The sequence below is a fragment of the Narcine bancroftii genome, chromosome 7 (assembly GCF_036971445.1).
Source record: "Narcine bancroftii isolate sNarBan1 chromosome 7, sNarBan1.hap1, whole genome shotgun sequence".
Lineage (NCBI taxonomy): Eukaryota > Metazoa > Chordata > Chondrichthyes > Torpediniformes > Narcinidae > Narcine > Narcine bancroftii.
The window spans coordinates 35,488,433-35,509,718 of NC_091475.1; the positions used below are offsets into that span (position 1 = coordinate 35,488,433).

General features: G+C 39.4%; 1 protein-coding gene across 5 annotated transcripts in view; it reads right to left on the reverse strand.

The window, feature by feature from the left end:
• vwa8 (von Willebrand factor A domain containing 8) overlaps positions 1-21,286 on the reverse strand; it is a 257,379-nt gene that overhangs the window by 220,628 nt on the left and 15,465 nt on the right. For all 5 annotated transcript variants that reach the window (XM_069889575.1, XM_069889576.1, XM_069889574.1 and 2 more), the window contains exons 3-4: positions 19,885-20,015; positions 12,999-13,109 (exon numbers count right to left, since the gene is read on the reverse strand). In XM_069889575.1, the coding sequence (XP_069745676.1) occupies positions 12,999-13,109; positions 19,885-20,015 (242 nt within the window). The remainder of the gene's footprint in view (positions 1-12,998; positions 13,110-19,884; positions 20,016-21,286) is intronic.

Below are 21,286 nucleotides of genomic sequence, written 5' to 3' on the forward strand. Positions count from 1 at the left end.
AATAAAAGCATAGTTTCTAGAAATATTATCTGTCCTTGTGTATTTCAATATACTGAATGAATTTTTGCTTTTAGTTCAAAAATTGCTTCTGGGGATCTTCTTGGTTTTAATTGTAGTTTCTAGTCACCACAGGCAGTGTGTATAGTTCCACTCTGATTTATGCTCATTATCTCAGTTTGAACCATGTCACTCTGAGCATATTTGTGCTTTGATGACAAGATTTAACATTGCTTGGGAAGCACAAGATTCAAATCATTCTCTATAATAGTCTCAACTTTTTAATTGGATCATGTTAGTTTTTGTTTTATTTTATATATCTTCATTGTGCTCAGACCTGGGAGCATTGCCTGATTGAAGCCATCTAAAGCACTCATATCTGCTTCTTAAAACTGTTTCCAAAAAAAGTCGAATGCTCCTCTGCTTTTTCCAAGTTGAGTTCTTTCACTTTTCTGCTTTCTCTCAACTAGATGATAAACTTCATTGTTAATTCTTGGCTGACATAAGCCTTGTGTATTTAGTGCTGCCATCTTTCTAACAAGATATTAAATATATTAAATTGAGGCCTCATCGAGGATCTCAGGTGGATGTACAGATCCATGAGAATATGTTCACAAGAAAATTCCATCCAATGTCCCGCTTATCGTTCATCTACGATCCTTCCTGACAGAAGATCTTGACCTGAAACATTGACCAGCACTTTGCCTCCAAGAAGGCACCACTCCTTCCCCCTCTACACATTACTGACCCAAATAAAATTCTATGGAGGAGGAAACCAGAGCACCCAGACAAAATTCATGGAGAACATCCAAACTCCACAGAGATAGTACCCAAGGTTAGGATCAAACATGAGTCACTGGTGCAACACTGTGCCTCTCCATATTCTTTGGCTTTGAGTTTTTAAACTGATGTGAACAATTGTGACAAATGGAAAATTCTTCACTTCATTCAGCCCCATTCATGAGGAAAGATTTAATGGTCATTCTAAATTACATCAGATAGGCAAGGCTCAGCATCATGATGCCATCTACATCCTATACATAAATCACATACTATCACCAAACAGCAATATATTATCAAGTTGAAACCTGAGCCAGCTATTTAAATTCTGGCACATAATGCTAATAAGAAATCATCTCATCTTTCTATAGCCAAAGTGATTAATGGGCACAATCCACCCCATATTTTCTCCTAACACCTTCATTTATCCTGGGAATCAAAGCAAATCTTTTTAATATACAGCACCTAAGAATGAATGTACTGAGGGATTCTGCTAACTTCCCATAGTCCTTTTCACTGACATGTGTCAAGATTGAAAGATATTTTGGCCCTTGCTGGGAATAAGCAATATGAACCTACCCAGTTATCTATCCCCATCTAACTAAAAAAATGATTAGATCAGGACCAGATCACTGAATTGATAGTTTCAAAAATTATTAGTTGATAGCTTATTGCTTTTTAAGGCCCACACTTGTAGACGATCATTGGCAATAAACATTGGAGGCATGTAAGAATGGAACAGCAGTTATCATGGGGGACTTTAACATGCACATAGACTGGATGAATCAGATTGGTCGAGGCAACATTGAGGAGGTCTTAATAGAATGCATACATGATGGCTTTCTTGAACAGCTTGTTACTGAACCTACAAGGGAACATGCTATCTTGGAACTGGTCCTGTGTAGTAAGACCAATTCAGTACAATTAGCGATCTTGTAGTTAAGGATCCTCTTGGAAAGAGTAATCACAGTATCAATGAGTTTATCATACAAATGAAGGGTACAATAGTTCAGGCTTAAACCAGTGTGTTATGCCCAAACAAGAGAAAAACTACAAAGGGACGACTGGGCAGGGCAGACTGGGAACATTAACGATATGGTTGAGGAAAAGTGGAAGACTTTCAAAGAGATTTTTCATGGAGTTCAACAAAGGCATATTCCAGTTAAAAGAAGGGACAGTAAGGGTGGAGACACCCAGCCTTGAATAACTAAGGAAATAAAGGAAGGCATCGAACTAAAAGCTCATGTGTACAAAGTCGCCAAGAGCAGTGGAAATTAGAAGATTGGGAAAATTTTAAAAAGCAATAAAGAACCATAAAGTGATAAATAAAGAGAAGGAAAGCAGATTATGAGAAAAGATTAGCTAAAAATATAAAAGTGTACAGTAAAGTTTTTATAATTATATTAAGTGCAAAAGTTGGTCCAATGGAAGATGAAAAGGGGAATTGATGTTCGGTAATAAGGAAATGACTTTTCTGTATATTATTCTATGTTTTTAATATAAAGATTAAAAAGGAAAAAGGAAGGATCAAAATGGCTGAGATTTTGAATGAATATTTTGTGCCGATCTTCACAGTAGAGGACATGTCGAACATATTATGGATAAGATAACCCTAACCCTTTTATTAATCATTTATCTCCATTTCTACAGCAGCTTCTCGTTCCTCCACATTTTCTACTCTTTTCCCTATTTCAGTCATGACCTACTCTAAGCTTTGCATTCTGTCTTCAGGTCTTTTCATTTTTCTTTTAATTGAACTAAATTCTAATGATAGCCATTCTTTTAATGATCTAATTTGTTCTTTGAAAAACACTTTATCTAAACTTTTTCCTTCTATTTTACCTTCTTCTTTCCTTTAAAATTCTTGATCTTCTTCCTCCTCTTCTTCTGTGTCTGTATCTATGTCTGCGTTATCTTCTTCTCTTCTCTGTATCTGTGTACCTTTATCCTTCTCTGGTGAGTTGCTTCTGTATCCTTGCTGGGCCTCCAGCTGCTGTGTCTCCTGTTGTTTGGCCTCCTTCTGCAGGTCAACCCGTTGTTGGGCCTCCTGCTGCAGGCCGACCTTCTGCTGGGCCTCCTGCTGCAGGGCGTCCCCCTGTCGGTCGCCCCATTGGCGCTCACCCTCTTCTAGCCTTTCATTCTCTTTCTCACTCTTCTTCTTTCTTGTTTACTTCCCCCAGCCGAATGCCCCGATACTGGGCGTCTCTCAGCTGACCACTCACCAGCTGAGTACCCCTCCCATCGGCGTTAATCTTTTCTTTTACTTGCACATGCGCAGTTGCGCACCTCTTCTTGGCTCTGAGAGCCATTTTTGAAGTCCGCCGGTTGGGAGGACACTGCGCCTCTGGGGACTCACCAACACCGGAGATCAGCTGCTTCTCTCCACGATGGCTCTCTGCTCCGATGTGCAGGTAAGGCCTTCTTCTTTATTCTCCAGTGATTTTCCTTCTTTCCTTTTCACTGTTATTCTTATTTTTTCTCTTTTGGGTGCCATCTTCTGTCTCTTCTCTGTAACTTTATCTTTCTTTTCCTGTATTTTATGTTTATTGAGCTCTGTTTCTTCACACTTTTTTAAAAATTTTCTCTGGAGAGGGCTGGTTCCACCCGACCACTCACTACTCCATCACGTGACTCTTCACAGAAGTTATAATTGAGGCTTTAATGATAATGTACCAAATTTCTCTGGACTCTGGGCAGGACCTGGTGGACTAGGAGACAGTGAATGTCACACCACTATTCAAAATGGATGTAGGCAAAAGGAGGGATCGATAGACCAGTTAGTTTAACATCTGTAGTTAGGAAAATGCTTGAAGCTATCATTAAAGAAGAAATAGCAAGATGTCTGGAGCGAAATGGATCCATCAGCTAGATGCAGCAAAGGAAGATCCTGTTTGACAAACTTACTGGAACTAGTTGAGGATATAAAGAGTGTGGTAGATAGAGAAAAGCATATAGATATGGCTTACTTGGATTTCTGGAAAGCATTGATAAGGAACAGCATAAAAGATTTATACCTAAGATAAGGATGCATAGAGTTGAGAGTGATGTATTAGAATGGACAGAGGATTAGTTAACTAATAGAAAGCAAAAGACTTAAGGCACAGAGGTGTTTTTTCTGGTTGGCAATCAGTGGTGAGCAGTGTGCCGCAGAGATTGGTGCAGGGCCTGGAACTGTTGTTCATATACATTAGTGATGTGGAGAAGGGGACAGAGTGTAATGTATCTAAGTTTGCTGATGACACTAAATTGAGTGGAAAAGCAAATTGTGCAGAGGATATGTAGAGTCTGCAGAGATTATATATATATATATATATATATATATATATAGGTTAAGTGAGTGGGCAAGGGTCTGGGAGATGGAGTACAAGGTTGGTCTCTCTTTAGGCTTTCAAAAAGACAAATGGAATGTTGGCTTTCTTTGCTAGAGGGATTGAATTTAGGAGCAGGGAGATTATGCTGCAACTGTATAAGGTACTGGTGAAGCTGCATCTGGAGTACTGCGTGCAGTTCTGGTCTCCTTACTTGAGTAAGGATGTACTGGCTTTGGAAGCACTATAGTGGAGGTTCATCAGGTTGATTCCAGAGATGAGGGGGGTTAGCCTATGAGGAGAGATTGAGTTGTCCGGGACTGTACTCATTGAAATTTAGAAGAATGAGCAGGGATCTTATAGAAACGTATAAAATTATGAAAGGATAAGATAGAGGTAGACAAGTTGTTTCCAATGGTGAGGGAAACCAGAACTAGTAGATTTAGGATGGAGATGAGGAGTAACTGCTTTTCCTAGAGGGTGGTGAATCTGTGGAATTTGCTGTCCATTGAAGCAGTGATGGCTACCACATGTAAATATATTTAAGACAAGTTTAGATAGATTTTTATATAGTAGAAGAATTAAGGGATATGGGGAAAAGGCAGGTAGATGGAGATGAGCCACATTCTCATTGAATGGTGGTGCAGGCTTGACGGGCTGAATGGCCCACTCCTGTTTCTTATGTTCTTGTGTTTTTATGTGGTTCTGTCCAAAAGATGGGGCTATTGCTTCAAAGAGTAACAGCCTCTATCTAAATTGGCAGTTTCACTGCAAGAGCTTGGCATGTAAAATATATTTAAAATTCAAAGAAATAATATGTCAGTTCATTCTGAGAAACTGGATGCTATGTTAAGGCCTTATTAATCCATTCAGTGTCGAAAGCTTCCAGCTTTAACAGTTGGTGAGCATCGAGTGAGATGAGTCATATGGGGAGAACGTTGGACATGACTGTGATCCTCCACACACTCAAAAAGATAACAAGGTTTCATTGTTTGATGTTATCCAGTAGTTCAAGAAGAAAAAAAACAGATAAATGAGAAGGAAGACTACCTCTTTTCATCTCTTTTTACATATGTACCAGAGGAAATTAATGAAAGCCTGCTCGCACTAAAGTACCGAATAATAATTTGAAAAATCACCTCTCAAACATTACACACCCAAATCAATTCTGATAAATGGTCCTGATAAATATTCTTTCTGCTTCCACATTGCTTCTGACCTGCTGAATGATTTCAGCATTTTCTCTTTATTTCAGATTTAATCAGCAGTTTTTTTTAATTTTTGAGTTCAAACACATACTCTCTCCTGAGGTATTTGATCACAATTAATTTCACACACAGATGACCCATTTTATAATTTCTCCACAACTAAAACTCTTTATTTTTCTCTGTCCATGAATCAAATTCCTGACACTAAATTCCAAAGATCTAAAATGTTAAAAAGGACCGAGGTTATCCAAAGTATTGAGAAATAATAAATGGTTAATTGAAAAGAGGATTTACAATTTATTGAGAGAAATTGCCTGAAAGATTGCCAACAAGGCATCCTTCAGTTGCCTTCTCTCCCACTGACTTCACCCTCCTAATTTTCTTAAGTGTTTTCTTGAATGTTTGATGGTTGTCAAGTTCCTAATTGTTCCTTGCTGCCTATGCTTGTTTTAACCTCCTTTTTCTTCTGATCCAGTGCTTCAATATCCCTTGAAAACCAAGGTTCCTTATATCCATTAAACATTTTAAATTTAGACATACAACACTTTCGGCCCATGAGCCCATGCTGACCAATTATACCCAAGTGACCTACAACCCTAGGTACATTTGAATGGTGGGAGGAAACCAGAGCACCCGCGGAAAACTCACATAGACACGGGAAGAACGTACAAACTCCTTACAGACAGTGCGGGATTTGAATCCTGGCCTCAATCTCTGGCGCTGTAACAGTGTTGTGCTAACCGTGCCACCCAGAATTAGTCTTGTCTTTAATTCTGACAGGAACATACAAACTCTATATTCTCAAAATTTCCCCTTTCAAGGCCTCCCATTTCCTTATCAAGCACACCTTTGCCAGAAAACAGCCTATCCCAATCCACACTTGCCAGATCCTTTCTGATACCATCAAAATTGGTCTTTCTCCCATTCAGATCTTAACCCAAGGTAAACACCTACCCTTTTCCATAATTATCTTGAAACTAATGGCATTATAATCACCACCCTGTTTACTAATTGTGCCACTACTTTCATGAAGCTATGTATTAAATGCAACTGTAAATATGTATTTTTCCACCCTTTTATATCTAATATTTTTTCTGTCTCATAGCACATTTAATTTATACAATTGTTGGTGTATCTAACATACCTGTGTGTCTGCAGCAAGTAAGAATTTCAGTGCATATGTATATTGTACTTGTGTATGAGACCATAAGCATAGGAGCAGAAATAGGTTATTCAGTCCATCAAGTCTGCCCCACTATTCAATCATGAGCTGATCCATTCTCCCACTCAGCCCTACTGCCCAGCCTTCTCCCCATAACCTTTGATACCCTGGCTAATCAAGAATCCATCAATCTCTGCCTTAAATACAACTAATGACTTGGCCTCCAGAACAGCCGTGGCAACAGATTCACCACCCTTTGGCTAAAGAAATTTCTCCACATCTCTGCATTAAGTGGATGCCCTTCAATCCTGAAGTTGTGCTCTGTTGTCCCAGACTCTCTCATTATGGAAAACAACCTTTCTACATCTACTCTGTGCATGCCTTTAACATCTGAAATGTTTGAATAAGATTTCCCCTCTCAATCTCCTAAATTCCAATGAGTACAGGCCAGGAGCCATTAAACATTCCTTGTGAACCTCCTCTGAACCTTCTCTAATGTCAGGACATCCTTTCTTAAATGAGAAACCCAAAACCATTCTCAATTCTCCAAGAGAAGTCTCACCAGTGCCTTAAAAAGCCTCAACATCACATCCTTCCTCTTATATTCTATTTCTTCTTGAAATGAATGTCAGCATTGCATTTGCCTTCTTCACCATCTGCAAGTTTGCCTTCAGGGTACCTTGCATGTTGATTCCCAAGTCCCTTTGCATCTGGGGATTTTCAATTTTATCCCTATTTAGATTATGATTATGGTATATGAATATAAACTTTCTTTCATATTCCTGTACCCACAAGTCCCTCTGTTCTCCAAAACTCCCCAGAGCCCTACCATACATTGTGTTAGTTCTGCCCTCATTGAGTAAGTCCTTCCCTACTAAAATGCAACATCTTACATTTCTCCAAGTTAAATTCCACCTGCCATTTCCTGCTCCACTTTCCCAGTTCATCCAAATCCTGTTGAAATCCAGGTAGGTGGCCTTCACTGCCTACTTGCCACAAATTTTGGTGTCATCCACAAACTTATTAACCATGCTGACTGCAATGTCTTTGGAGTTATTAATTCAGATAACAAACACCACCATTCTCTGTCTCCTACCATCATTCCAATTGTGTCTAATTGGCCACCCTGATCAGACCTTACTGACCAGCCTACCACGTCGGACCTTTCAAGGCCTTGCTAAAGTCTATGTCAAAAACATCTACCACCCTATTCTCATTAATCATTTTGGTTTAAAAAACACAATCAAATTGTGAAAGATGACTTCCCTCACACAAATCCATACTGACTAACCTTAATCAATTTTTGCCTATCCAAATGTAGGTAGATCCTGTCTCTCAGAATCCTTTCCAGTAAACTTATTCACAATTTATGTTGAGTTCACCAGCATGTAATTCCCCGGTTTGTCCTTGTGCCCTTTCCTAAATAAAGGCAAAATATTAGCAACCCTCCACTACCCCAGATGAGCTTACAAAAATTACTGCATTTGAAATAGGTTTCAGTGAACATTTGTTAATATTTTCAGGTATCTACATTTGTTATTATAGAGGTGAACATCTAATTTCTTTGAGCTCTGTGGCCCATGCCCTAATGTGGTACTAAATACCATAATCATAGTATTTTAACTGGATGGACAAACTCTCAGTACACAATTTCCCATCAAACAAAAATACCACCTACACAACTGTGAACTGTGCATTTGTGATAAAACTGCCTGATATTCACTAATTATTTCCGCCTGCCATAAAAGTCAATACAAAAGTACATGTAAAAATGGAATTTCACTTTTTCAAGTCAGTCATCCAACAAAATATAACCATGCAATATTAATTAAAATAACCAATAGGACAATACTGTGACAAATACCCAGAGGCTTGCAAACAGGAAACATGCTTAAATCACTTGTGACAGCTACAGAATATAAGTTCAGTTAATTTGATAACTATATCTTGAATAAATGCTGGCAATGAAATTATCAAGTTGCTGTTGAAATGTAATTGGTTCATCAACACCTTTTGGGAAAGAAATTTGTTATTATTCCTTGCTCTGGTCTACATGACTCCAACCCAAATAGCTATTGACAATTGTTAACATTTAATTGCCTGTTGAAATGACTCAGCAAGCCACTTATTTCAAAAGCAATTAACTTGGGATGGAAAAGAAAAGTGAAGCACGCGGGAAAACCCACCAAGTCACAAGAAGAGTGTGCAAAAAAGTCTATTCAGTCACCCAAAGTCAGGATCAAACTATTTGGAAGAGAATGTAGTTCAGGCAGCACATTTAACAAGGAGTGAGTAAGTTAGCATTTATACCAGGTCTTACCATTTCAACCCATTGTATGAATAATTCTGAAGGTCAATTCATTATTATACATTAATTTTTTATTCTCTCAAATACCAAAAGAAGCAATCAGATTAAGTCATTTTATTTGGTTCTGATGAATAAAGAATCCTTCAATTCATACACACCATATCTTGTATTCTCTTGGCCTCTCATTTGTAATTTCAAACAATGATATCTGTAACAATGCAAAACTTGCTCAGTGTGAAACCAAACTTAACCACTGACCTACCTAATCATAACTTCAAGCTCCAGAGTGAAATTTGGACAAAAAAAGCTAGAGATAAGTTTTAAAAAAAGCAGAAAGCACGTAAAATATGCAGCAGATCAGGCACCAATGGCAATAAAATGTGTTAGTGTTGAAAGGTCATTCAAATGAGATACAAACATTGCTTTTCACTTTATGGATACTGTCTGCTCTATTGAGTGTTTCCAGAATTTTCTGACTTTATTCCTGGTTTGTTGCATTTTGTTTGTGTAACATTAACTGTATTAATTAGTCTGATCTATTATCTTGGGTGTGATCATTTCAATTTTTAAAGGATTAAAATTCAAGTTCCATATTCATGAAAGGGTCCGCAAGGCACCCAATAACGAATGACACAACGGCCTGCCCAAGGGTACAATAACAAAACCCTTCTGATATCTAAACTAGAGTTTGTATCTTTCTTGAATTTTATTGAAGGCAGACTAAATGCACACTGTGAACATATATATCAACAGGTGCAATCAAGATTCACCTTGAACATACCAGATTTCAGAATCTTTCTCGAGGACAAGAACACAATGATGCGAAATTGCTCATAACTAATCAATGAATTTACTCTATGTCCCTCAAGTTAGCCTTTGACCCTGATTAGCAGTGCACTTGAGATGAGTGAATTAAAACGCATTCAGCCAGGTGTCCTCCCTGCAACTGACTGGTAAACTGACCATCAGATCCTTGCTTTGTTTCACTTTGTCTTTCGAGACATTGAAAAGACTTTCCTCTCTGATTATTTTACTAAACCATTAGAGGCACCTGAATCTTTTGGTGTGCAGCTTTCAAATAAATAATAATCTCAAATTGAATAGGGTTTGCTTGCAAACTAAAGAACTCAAGGTATGGTTATGTCCCTCTTTGTCACTGTGAAATGATTTCCACTCAAAGGATGATCTGGCTTTAATAAACACCATTTCCAAATTTATGTATGCAATTTATGCCACATTTAAAACAGAGGAAGTGAACAAGTTGGCTGAATTAAGAGAAGCACCCCCTTGTGGAAAAGTCACAAATTCAGAATAAATTATAATTAGTAGTGGAAATAAGAGCCTCAGGCCACAATGTTCCAGAAAACTGCACATGGTTACATTCTTGTTCCATAAAGGGAAGAAGGATCAACTGATCACATCATCCAATTGATGATTGCAGCAAAATCTTCATAGCCACTGCAAAATAGCAAAATTAACTCCAGAAGAAATTTCACACAAGTAAAATAATGTTGCTTTTGCTTCGTCCCAACTGATCACCTGCTGTAAATAAAATCTGCATTGTGCTTTTTAAATGCTGTACAATGTATGGGCTGGCCAGTTGGACTGCTCACAAAACAAACTTTCTCACTGCACTTCTTATGTGTGACAATAAACTTGACTGATCAGCCTTATAAATAAATGCAAAGTAGTTGCTTTTAAACCAGCAGTTGACAGTGCAGAAGATGTGACATCGATGTAACTACCATTATTTTTAAAAACACACAAAAACTACTAATTATTCTCAAATACCTCATATTTATATGGGGAATGTAACAGCTTGCCTATTTGAACATAGAAATATAATTACATAATTTTTACAGAAAAGGTTGCCCTTTATATCAAGAATGATAGTAATTATTGTCTCTGAGTCATGATGAAGAACAAGCTCATGTACTCTGTCTGCCAGCTCAAGGAAACTGAGTAAATAGCATTTTTTATAATGACACAATCACATTATTCTAATGGCTTCAATATCATTTTATGAGTTTATTAAGTAACATTTTCATTAATCCCAAAAGGACTTAAACAATATTGATTTAGATTTCAGATTTATTGCCAAATCAAATCCAATCTGGTTGTTTCATATAAATAAGAATATAATTGGAATTTAGAACAAGAAACAAACAATTGGAGGAACTCAGTGGGTCAGACCGTATCAAGATGGTCAAGAACACCACTTGGGTCTCCTTTTTAATTTATGGATGACATTTACCAGGAGCGTTGCTTAAAAAGAGATCAAAGAATTATTAAGGACCTTTTCCATCTAGCACACAGTATCTCTGATCCACTGCCATCAGGAAGGAGGGACATGAGCAGCAATATCAGAACTGCCAGCCTGGGAAATAGTAGTTCCCACAGGGTGTGATATTGATGAATGGTACCCTGTACTAAATCATCCTAAAATATTTATATATCTTTGTTTTAAATTATATCTTTACGTATATTTGTAATTATTATGTATTGTGTTGTGCCAGTTTGTTTGTGCACCATCGTCTGGAGAAACCCTGTAGTCAGATGATAATAAACTTAAACTTGGATTTAATTTGTGGAAGGAGAAAGGAACTAGAGGAAGGACACTAGCATGGGAAGAGCACTGGCTGATCGGCAGGAAGAGAGTGAGAATAAAGGGTTACCAGTGGTATTCCATATACGTCAGTGTTGGGCCACTTCTTTTTACATTATATGTTAATGATTTGGATTGCGGAATAAATGGCTTTGTGGCTAAGTTTGTAGATGATTCATAGATAGGTGGAGGGGCAGGACATGAAGAGGAAACAAGAGGCTGCAGAGAGATTTAGATAGATTAGGAGAATGGGCAAAGTAGCAGCAAATTAAATACAATGCTGAAAAGTGTACAGTCATACACTTTGGAAGAAGGAATAAAAGGGCAGTCTATTATTTAGATGGGAAGAAATTTCAAAATTCAGAGATGCAAAGGGACTTGGGAGTCCTTGTGGAGGATACCCTAAAGGTTAACCTCCAGGTTGAGATAGTGGTGAAGAAGACAAATGCAATGTTGGCATCCATATCTAGAGGAACAGGATATAAGAGCAGGGATGTGATATTAAGGCTTTGTAAGGCACTGGTGAGCCCTCACTTGGAGTAAGGGGTATAGTTTTGGGCTCCTTATTTAAGAAATTATGTGCTTGCATTAGAGAGGGTCCAGAGAAAATTTACAAGAATGATTCCTGGAATGAAGAGGATTAGTATATGAGGAACATTTGACAGTTCTTAGACTGTACACCTTGGAGTCCAGAAGAATGAGGGGGGGGGAAGACACCTCATGAAAGCATTTCAATGTTGAAAGGCCTCGAGAGAAAAGATATAGCAAAGTTATTTTCCATGGTAGGGGAGTCAAGGACAAGAAGGCACAACTCCAGGATTGAATGGCTCCCATTTAAAACAGAGATGCGGAGAAATTTTTTTATCTATAAAGTGGTGAACCTCTGGAATTTGCGGCCATGGGTGGCTGTGGAGGCCAGGTCGTTGGGTGTATTTAAGAGAGAGATTGATAGATATCTGATTAGTCAGGGAATCAAAGGTTATGGGGAGAAGGCAGGAGAGTGTGGTTTAGTGGGAGAATAGATCAGCTCATGATGGAATGGCGGAGTAGTCTCGACGACGTGAATGGCCTACTATGTCTTATGGTTTTAAACTCTCTCCAACACTTATATTATCATTCAAAACGGGTACAAATTTGTTTGAGGTGAATCTTTCTTCAATCACAGAACTTAACCTGCAATAACTACTGGAAATCATGTTGAGGCATCAAGTTGAGAGGTTCAGCATACTTGATCTTACAAAAACAGAGAGTGGATATACTGAAATCTGAAAAAAAAAAATACTGAAGGAAATAGTGGATCAAATAGTACTTGTGGAGGCAAAAGATGAATGTCAATGTTTAAATGTTTGCAGCTGGATTAGGTCCAGATATAGGGACATGACCCGAAATGTCAACATGTACCTTTTGCCTTCTCAGATACTGCTGGACTCACTGAGTTCCTCCATTGTTCTGTTTTTTTTTGTACCTTAACTTCTATTTAATGCCTGAGTCTCACTTGTAAATATAGAAATGATTTTTTTTTCTGTTTCATCCTTCTTTTGCTTTACATTTTCACTAATTTAGAGATGAATTTTCAGAAACAGGTTTAGTATTAACTAATGAATTGGTTCATCCGCTAAATATAACTCACCTGATCAACGTAAAAGGCTGTTCCTGCCCTAATTTCTCTGCGTTGCTTAAGGTCTGTCTCAGTGGTATCTCTGGACAGGGCCATGTACTCTACCTCTCGCTTGGTCAATTCCTATGGAGGAATACAATTAGCACAGGCTTTTAACACAAAAGTTCCAGCATTGCAATTCCATACATTAAAGGACCTAATTACATTGCCAGTTTGCTAACATATTCATTTCACTGTCAGCAAATTCTCTTAGCCATCTGATAATAATGATCTGTGATTATTTAGTGAAAGGCTATGGCAAACAGAGTTTTTGTTTTAAAAAATACAGTTTGCTCATAAAATTTGAAAATACAGGGCATTCATATGTAACCATTCACCACACAAAACCTATCAATGTTTACTGACAATATTAAAACCCTTATCAACATCAGCTTTTCTTTCACATAAAGACCACTAACTTTAAGTCGGTGGGGTGGGGGGGGGGGGGGGAGGGTGGGTGGTGGTGGTTGCAGCCTCTCATTTTGGTAGGGCTTCATGTGTATCTCCACCAGATATAGCATCTGTAATTAAGGAGAATCACTCCCAATTCTCAGTTCTGCCTCACTTTGAGAATCCACCCAGCTCTTAGTGCAGCTCACAGCTCCTCCAACAATATACCCTGCATCTTCAGATAAACAGGCTTGATGGTGAAGGGGAGAATGGATTGGACAGACCACTTGCCAAAATAAATGTGATATCCTATGTGCTGCATTTAGCTCCAGCCCCTGAAAGTCAGTGGAAGTAGTTGCAGGTTCTCATCAATCTACAGACTGACAGTGGATTCAGTGTCATCTATGTTGAAGGATAAGTGCATCACAGCGTGGTACAGATTGGAAGGAACTGAAGAAGATGGTGAATGCAGCACAGAACATCATACAACCGCCACCCCCCCCCCCCCCACCTCATCTATGTACACTTCCTGCTGCCTTGGATAGGCAACTTTCGTGTTTTACTTAATATAATATTGATTCTGTCCATGGTGCTAACAGCTTGGGCCAGTATGCCTTCCTTCCTACAACAGCTACGTCTTCTAATCATGTGTTCTTAATATTGTGGTGCCTGAACGAGCAAGCTAAATAAATATCTGGCAAGGTCCCAATTAAATTTATTTCTTGCCAGAGAGCACAAATAGTTATTAGAAGGAGATGAAACAATGGAGTCTGCATCCAAATGATTAGCATTAGTTTTATTGGACACAGATTCCTTTAAAAAAACTTTTCACATATTTATTTCCATTTCACTTTAATATCACCAGGGGTGAAAGCATAGCCTAATCTGGTCATGCCTGTCAAAACAGTGCATGTGGTCATGATGGGAGTTATAGTCTGTTGCTTGACAACGAAAGCTCTCTCAGGCTCACTTCTCTTCCAATTTATAACTTGTTGATAGTCAAACCACTGGTAACTTCAGATTTACCAGAAGGTAAAGGACACTTAGCTGAAGAAAAATGCCAAGAATTGGTCAGAATGAAGAAAAACAGGGAGCAATAAAGAAGAGTATAGGTGGTTAGAGGTTATGTGAGACAAGAAAGAATGAGAACCAGAGACCAACCACATGGAGCACAATAGAAGGAGTTGGCGACGAAAGATGAACTGGGGAAAAAGAGAGAAAAGCTGGGATGTCAAGGGTGACAAACAGAATGCACCAAATTGCAGAGTGATGAAATCCAGTTGTTTTCATGCTTTTTAAAAAAAAAATTACTTAAGCTTCCAAGTCTCATCAACATTTCCCCTTGCATCTAGAGGCATTTCTACTCTTTCTGTTGCAAGCATCTTTCACAAAGACATAAGCTGCTTAAGTCCATTTTGACAGAAGGCTGTTAAAATGTTCAAATTTGGTCAAAAGAAGAAACTGACGCTAAGAAAGGTCATAAATGAGAAGGCATTCCTTGTTCCACTACTAACAAACATATAACTTTATCTCAATAGAGACAAAAGGCTGGAAAATATTACAACTCAACTGGACAGTGATTAATCCCTGCTGTATGCTTCAAAATTCACATTGCTACCACAACAAAATTCTTTAAATACTGTGCAAAATGAAAAATATGTTCAGTAAATTATAAATTTGCTCCATTAGAGCTTAACAGAAATGGCCAAGAGAACAGATAAATGTCAGGCCTTTCTTTTCACTGTTTATTTTGACTTTTACCATCAGAAGATAAAAAATACTTTTAATTGTTATGTAACTACATGTAACAACGGCATGAAGCAAGGCTGTGTCCTCGCAACAACCCTCTTTACTATCTTCTTCAGCATGATGCTGAAACAAGCCATGAAAGACCTCAACAATGAAGACGGTGTTTACATCTGGTACCGCACGGATGGCAGTCTCTTCAATCTGAGGCGCCTGCAAGCTCACACCAAGACACAAGAGCAACTTGTCCGTGAACTACTCTTTGCAGACAATGCCGCTTTAGTTGCCCGTTCAGAGCCAGCTCTCCAGCGCATGACGTCCTGTTTTGTGGAAACTGCCAAAATGTTTGGCCTGGAAGTCAGCCTGAAGAAAACTGAGGTCCTCCATCAGCCAGCTCCCCACCATGTCCACCAGCGCCCCCACATCTCCATCGGGCACACAGAACTCAAAACGGTCAACCAGTTTACCTACCTCGGCTGCACCATTTCATCGGATGCAAGGATCGTCAAAGAGATAGACAACAGACTCACCAGGCAAATAGCGCCTTTGGAAGACTACACAAAAGAGTCTGGAAAAACAACCACCTGAAGAAACACACAAAGATCAGCGTGAACAGAGCCATTGTCATACCCACACTCCTGTTCGGCTCCGAATCATGGGTCCTCTACCGGCATCACCTACAGCTCCTAGAACGCTTCCATCAGCGCTGTCTCCGCTCCATCCTCAACATTCATTGGAATGACTTCATCACCAACATCGAAGTACTTGAGCTGGCAGAGTCCACAAGCATTGAATCCATGCTGCTGAAGACCCAACTGCGCTGGGTGGGCCATGTCTCCAGAATGGAGGACCATCGCCTTCCCAAGATTGTGTTCTATTGCAAGCTCTCCACTGGCCACCGAGACAGAGGTGCACCAAAGAAGAGGTACAAGGACTGCCTAAAGAAATCTCTTGGTGCCTGCCACATTGACCACCGCCAGTGGGCTGATATCGCCTCCAATCGTGCATCTTGGCGCCTCACAGTTCGGCGAGCAGCAACCTCCTTTGAAGAAGACCGCAGAGCCCACCTCACTGACAAAAGACAAAGGAGGAAAAACCCAACACCCAACCCCAACCAACCAATTTTCCCTTGCAACCGCTGCAACCGTGCCTGCCTGTCCCGCATCGGACTTGTCAGTCACCAACGAGCCTGTAGCAGACGTGGACATACCCCCCCCATAAATCTTTGTCCGCGAAGCCAAGCCAAAGAACTAAATAATAAATGTACATGAAATTTCTTTTATTTTGCCATAAAGCAGCAAAGAGTCACCTTTAGTTTTGCCCGGTGCCCCTTACAGTAAGCAAAAGAGAATCCCTTCAGAGTCACTGAGTGTCTCTGATCTCCAGATCCAAACCTCCAAAATGATCAGGAAGCCTTCAGGGCCAAAGACCCTTCAGAAGCTCTTCTTGCCCTCAGCACCCTCTCAAATCCTGGTTCTGATACTTGGTTCCCATGAGTCAGTCTTCTGCAGCCCACAGCCTGTGCTGGTCCTTTGACTACAAGTTGCCCACAGCCTGCTGCCTGTGTGGATCCTTCATCCACGGAGCCCATCACTGGTCTGTTGCCGTGATCACTGTGTTATAGGGTCATCTCCTATGCTTCTTCTCAACAGGGGTGTGGGGTATTTTCCCCATTTCTGGTGTTCTGTGCTGGTCCACTGCTCTGCTACAACCCCTTGAAACTGCTGCCAGGACAGATGCCACCATTTTGGGCACATGCCTCGCAGTTGCAGGATTTTAAATAAAAACACCCATGGCTCCTTTAATAGGCCTTTATCAGATCTTTATCCATATAACACTACATCACAGAAAATAGGCCATTCAGCCCTTCTAGTCTGTGCCAAACATCATGGTGCTAGTCCCTCTGACCCGCACTCATTCCATAACCCTCCAGTCCTCTCCTATCCATGTATCTAACCAATTTTTAAAAATTAAGAATGAGCCCACATTTACCAAGTTAGATGGCAACTCATTCCACTCTTCCACCACTCTCTGAGTGAAAAAATTCTCCCTTAACCTTTCACCCTAAGTCCATGTCCTCTTGTATTTATCTCTCCTAATCTAAGTGGAAAGAACCTACTCGCATTTACTGTCTATACCTCTCAATTTTGTATACTTCTATCAAATCTCCCCTCATTCTTCTATGCTCCAAGGAATAGAGTCCTAACTGTTTAATCTTTCCCTGTAACTCAATTCCTGAAGACCCGGCAACATCCTAGTACATCTTCTCTTCATTCTTTCAATCTTACTGATATCTTTCCTGTATTTGGCAACCAGAATTGCACACAATACTCCAAATATGACCTCACCAATGTCTTGAACAACTTCACCATAACATCCCAACTCCAGAACTCAATACTTTGATTTCTGAGGGCCAAGATGCCAAATGTTTTCTTCACAATCCTGTATACCTGTATTCCAGTTGGTCCAGATCCCTCCATAAGCTTTGAAAACCTTCCTCGCTATCCACAATGCCTCCAATCTTAGTGTCATCAGAAAATTTGCTGATCCAATTTTCTACATTATCATCCAGGTCATTAATAAACAAAATACAACAATGGTCCCAGCACTGATCCCTGAGGCACACCACTAATCACATGCCTCCAGTCTGAGAAGCAATTTTCCACTACCACTCTCTGTCTTCTCCCATTCAACCAATTTCAATCCAGTTTACAATCTCTCCATGGATACCTAGTGTCTGAACCTGAACTAGCCTCCTGTGTGGGATCTTGTCAAAGGCCTTACTAAAGTCCACGTAGACAACATCCACAGCCTTTCCTTCATCTACTTTCTTGATAACCTCCTCAAAAAACTCTACAGGATTTGGAAAACATAACCTACCATGCACAAAGTCATGCTGACTACCCTTAAAGAGCCCTTGGCTGTCCAAATACTGTATACCCAATCTCTCAGAATACCCTCCAATAATTTACCTTCTACTGATGTCAGGCTTCAAACTAATGACATTATGGTCACTGGACCCAAAATATTCACCCACGTATACTTCTGTCACCTGACCTGCCTGCTTCCCTAATAGATCAGGTATTGCATCCTCTCTCATTGGTACCTCTATATATTGCCTTTTTAAACAATGGAACATGACCTACCCTCCAATCCTCTGGCACCTCCCTTGTGGATAAAGACATTATAAATATTTCTGCCAGGGCCCCTTCAATTTCTATTCTAGTCTCCCTCAAGGTCACATCAGGCCTGGGGTACTTATCTACCTTTATTCGCTGTAAGACAGCAAGCACGTCCTCCTCTTTAATCTCTATATGTTCCATGCCACTACTGCTTATTTCCCTCATTTCCTTATGCACTATACCAGATTCTTGAGTAAATACTGATGCAAAAAATCTTTTTCAGATATGAGGCTCCACACATAGTCCACTCTGATCTTCTAAGGGACCAATTTTGTCCCTTACTATTCACCCATGCATACTTCTGTCATCTGACCTGCCTGCTTCCCCAATAGATCAAGTATTGTATCCTCTCTCATTGGTACCTCTATATATTGACTTAGAAAACATTCCTGAACACATTTCACAAACCCCAAGCCATCCAGCCCTTTTACAGGATGATAATCCCAGACAATTTTTCTCACAGATTCTCTGACTCCTCCTGACCAACTTCTAGTAACTCCTATTCCTATACTTCTTCTACCAACAGGTATCCTGTGCTCCTTTTACATGCTGCTTGACTCAATCCTCAGTTCTCACCTTTGGTAAAACCAGGGTGCGTTACAAGATGGAATCAATAAATGGCTAGCTATGCATGCGTGAACTAGGTATAGACAAGATTCATGGGAGCTGTGAGAAAGAAATTTAGAACTTTTGAGAGACTGATGGTTTGTGAAGTGAGTGTTTGGTTGGAGGGGGTAGGATGTCAGTGTTGGTTTTTATACAGTGAGATTATGGAATTTGGTGTCCTCGGCATGTCAGGCAGAACTGTAGTGACAATATTCAAAAGAGAGATATATGGACTTGGACATATCAGAAAACTGGAGTTGGGTTGTAACTGACCAAAATATAGGATTGGCCCAATGAACTTTTCAGGGAAAGCGAAAAACATCCAAGTTGGGACTCAACAGGTTTCTAAAAAGAATAATTTCAGCAGGTCAAAATGAAACTGGCAAGTTGAAAACAAAAACCAATTCACAAAGATACTTACAATTTTAAATGTCTTTTTTGTCATGTTACTTTTATCATGATGGATATACACAACTGAGACAAATTTGGTCATTTAGCAACATTAATTAATGATGTTTTGGAGGATGTCCTATGGATATGATAAGCTTTTGAGTTGTTATGGACTTGTGTGCACTGACGGTGGAAGGGTTTACTCAGTTCAGGACTTGCATATATGGAGAAAAATATCCCAAAAGAAACAAATTAAGTTTAAGATCCGAGACAGCAGAGATATAATTTTAAACAATCCAACCTCCAAAATGCATGTATGGAGCTAAAGAGAGCAATGGGTCTGGGTTCTCTGCTCTGGATTTTCTCAAAAGGCATTGAAATTGATTTTTGCTTGATATGCTATTGTAACTCAATACTCATACATTGTTCAATGACAGACTTATGCATTTTCCAGATGAAAACAGTTTCTTCACACTGTCAACAAACTGGAATCACATTTTTCAACTCAAATATAGCACTTGTATCCGAACTAGAACATGACTCACCAAATACTGCATAGCAATAGAGCGTCGTAAAGGACCAGGTGGTCCAATGAGGAATACATCCTGTCCCAGGAGATCTTTTTGCATGATCCATCGAAGGTGCTGTACAAGAGCCTGAGGTATGGGTTCCAACACTGTTGAGAGAAGGAACATTGATTTAATTGATCCCAGTGGAAACCCAAAACTTGCACTATTGGAACAAAATTACTACAACAGCCACAAAGTCCTCTGCAAAAGTGGGATGGAAGATAAAATTCTATTGGACTACCTATAATAAAGAATTATTATTAGCTTTAAAAAATGTTTTATTAAAAAAAGAGTGTTTGTGGTGAGTAAGAAAATCATCCATAGGATGTACTAGCTGTCCATAATTTCCTTTCAGTAAGTGTGGAGAGGGGGCTTCTTGAACTACTGCAATCCTTGTGGTGAACAAGTGATGTGGATAATTTATAATCACAGGAATTCAGCAGCAAACTGTGTCCCTAACAAGCAAAAGTGAAACCACTTAGGTTACTCTGCTTCTCTGCTCTCAGTCTGAAGTTTTGTTCGTTTCAGTTATTCAAGTGCTCATCCAGATATGTTTTTTAAATGTGATAAAGATTTCAGCCAAAGTAAGTAAGCATCCTAATTTTCCAGCCCTGACATCTCTGTGCTCTTACATCATTCTTGAAGAGCGCAAATCCAAAACATATATAGTACTCTAGCTAGACCCCCCCCCACCGATAGAAGATTTTTAAAAAATTTTAAATTTAGATATACAGCATGGTAACAGGCCCTTCCAGCTCACAAGCTAGTGCCGCTCTAATACTGCAATTAAGCTACAACCCCTCTACATTTTGAAGGGTGGGAGGAAACTAGAGCACCAGGGCAAAACCCTTGCAGGCAAGGGGAAATTATACAAAGTCCTTACAGACAGCGCTGGATGTGAACCCAGCTCGCTAGCGCTGTAATAGCACTGAGATTACCACTATGTTAACTGTGCTGCCCTTGATTCTTGATGATGATACATTAATGATGAAAGAATAACAGTATGTTTCCAGGTCAAAATGTGAATCAGAATCAGATTTATTGTCATTAATGTCACAAAATTTGTTGTTTTACAGCAGCAGATTGTGCATTACAGGTGCAAAATTGCTTTAAGTTACAGTTTGCAAATACAATGATTAAAAATAAATAATTAGTGCAAAAAAGAGAAAAAAAGTAAGGTAGTGTCTGTTCAGAAATCTGATGGTGGAGGGGAAGAACCTGTTTGGTAATGTTGGTTTGGCTTATATGCCTCTTTCCTGATAGTAACAGTGAGAAAATAGCATGGCTGGGTGGTGAGGGTTCTTGATGATAGATGGTGCTTTCCTGAGACACCGCCTCTTAAAGATGCCCTTAATGGAGTGAAGACTAATGCCCATAA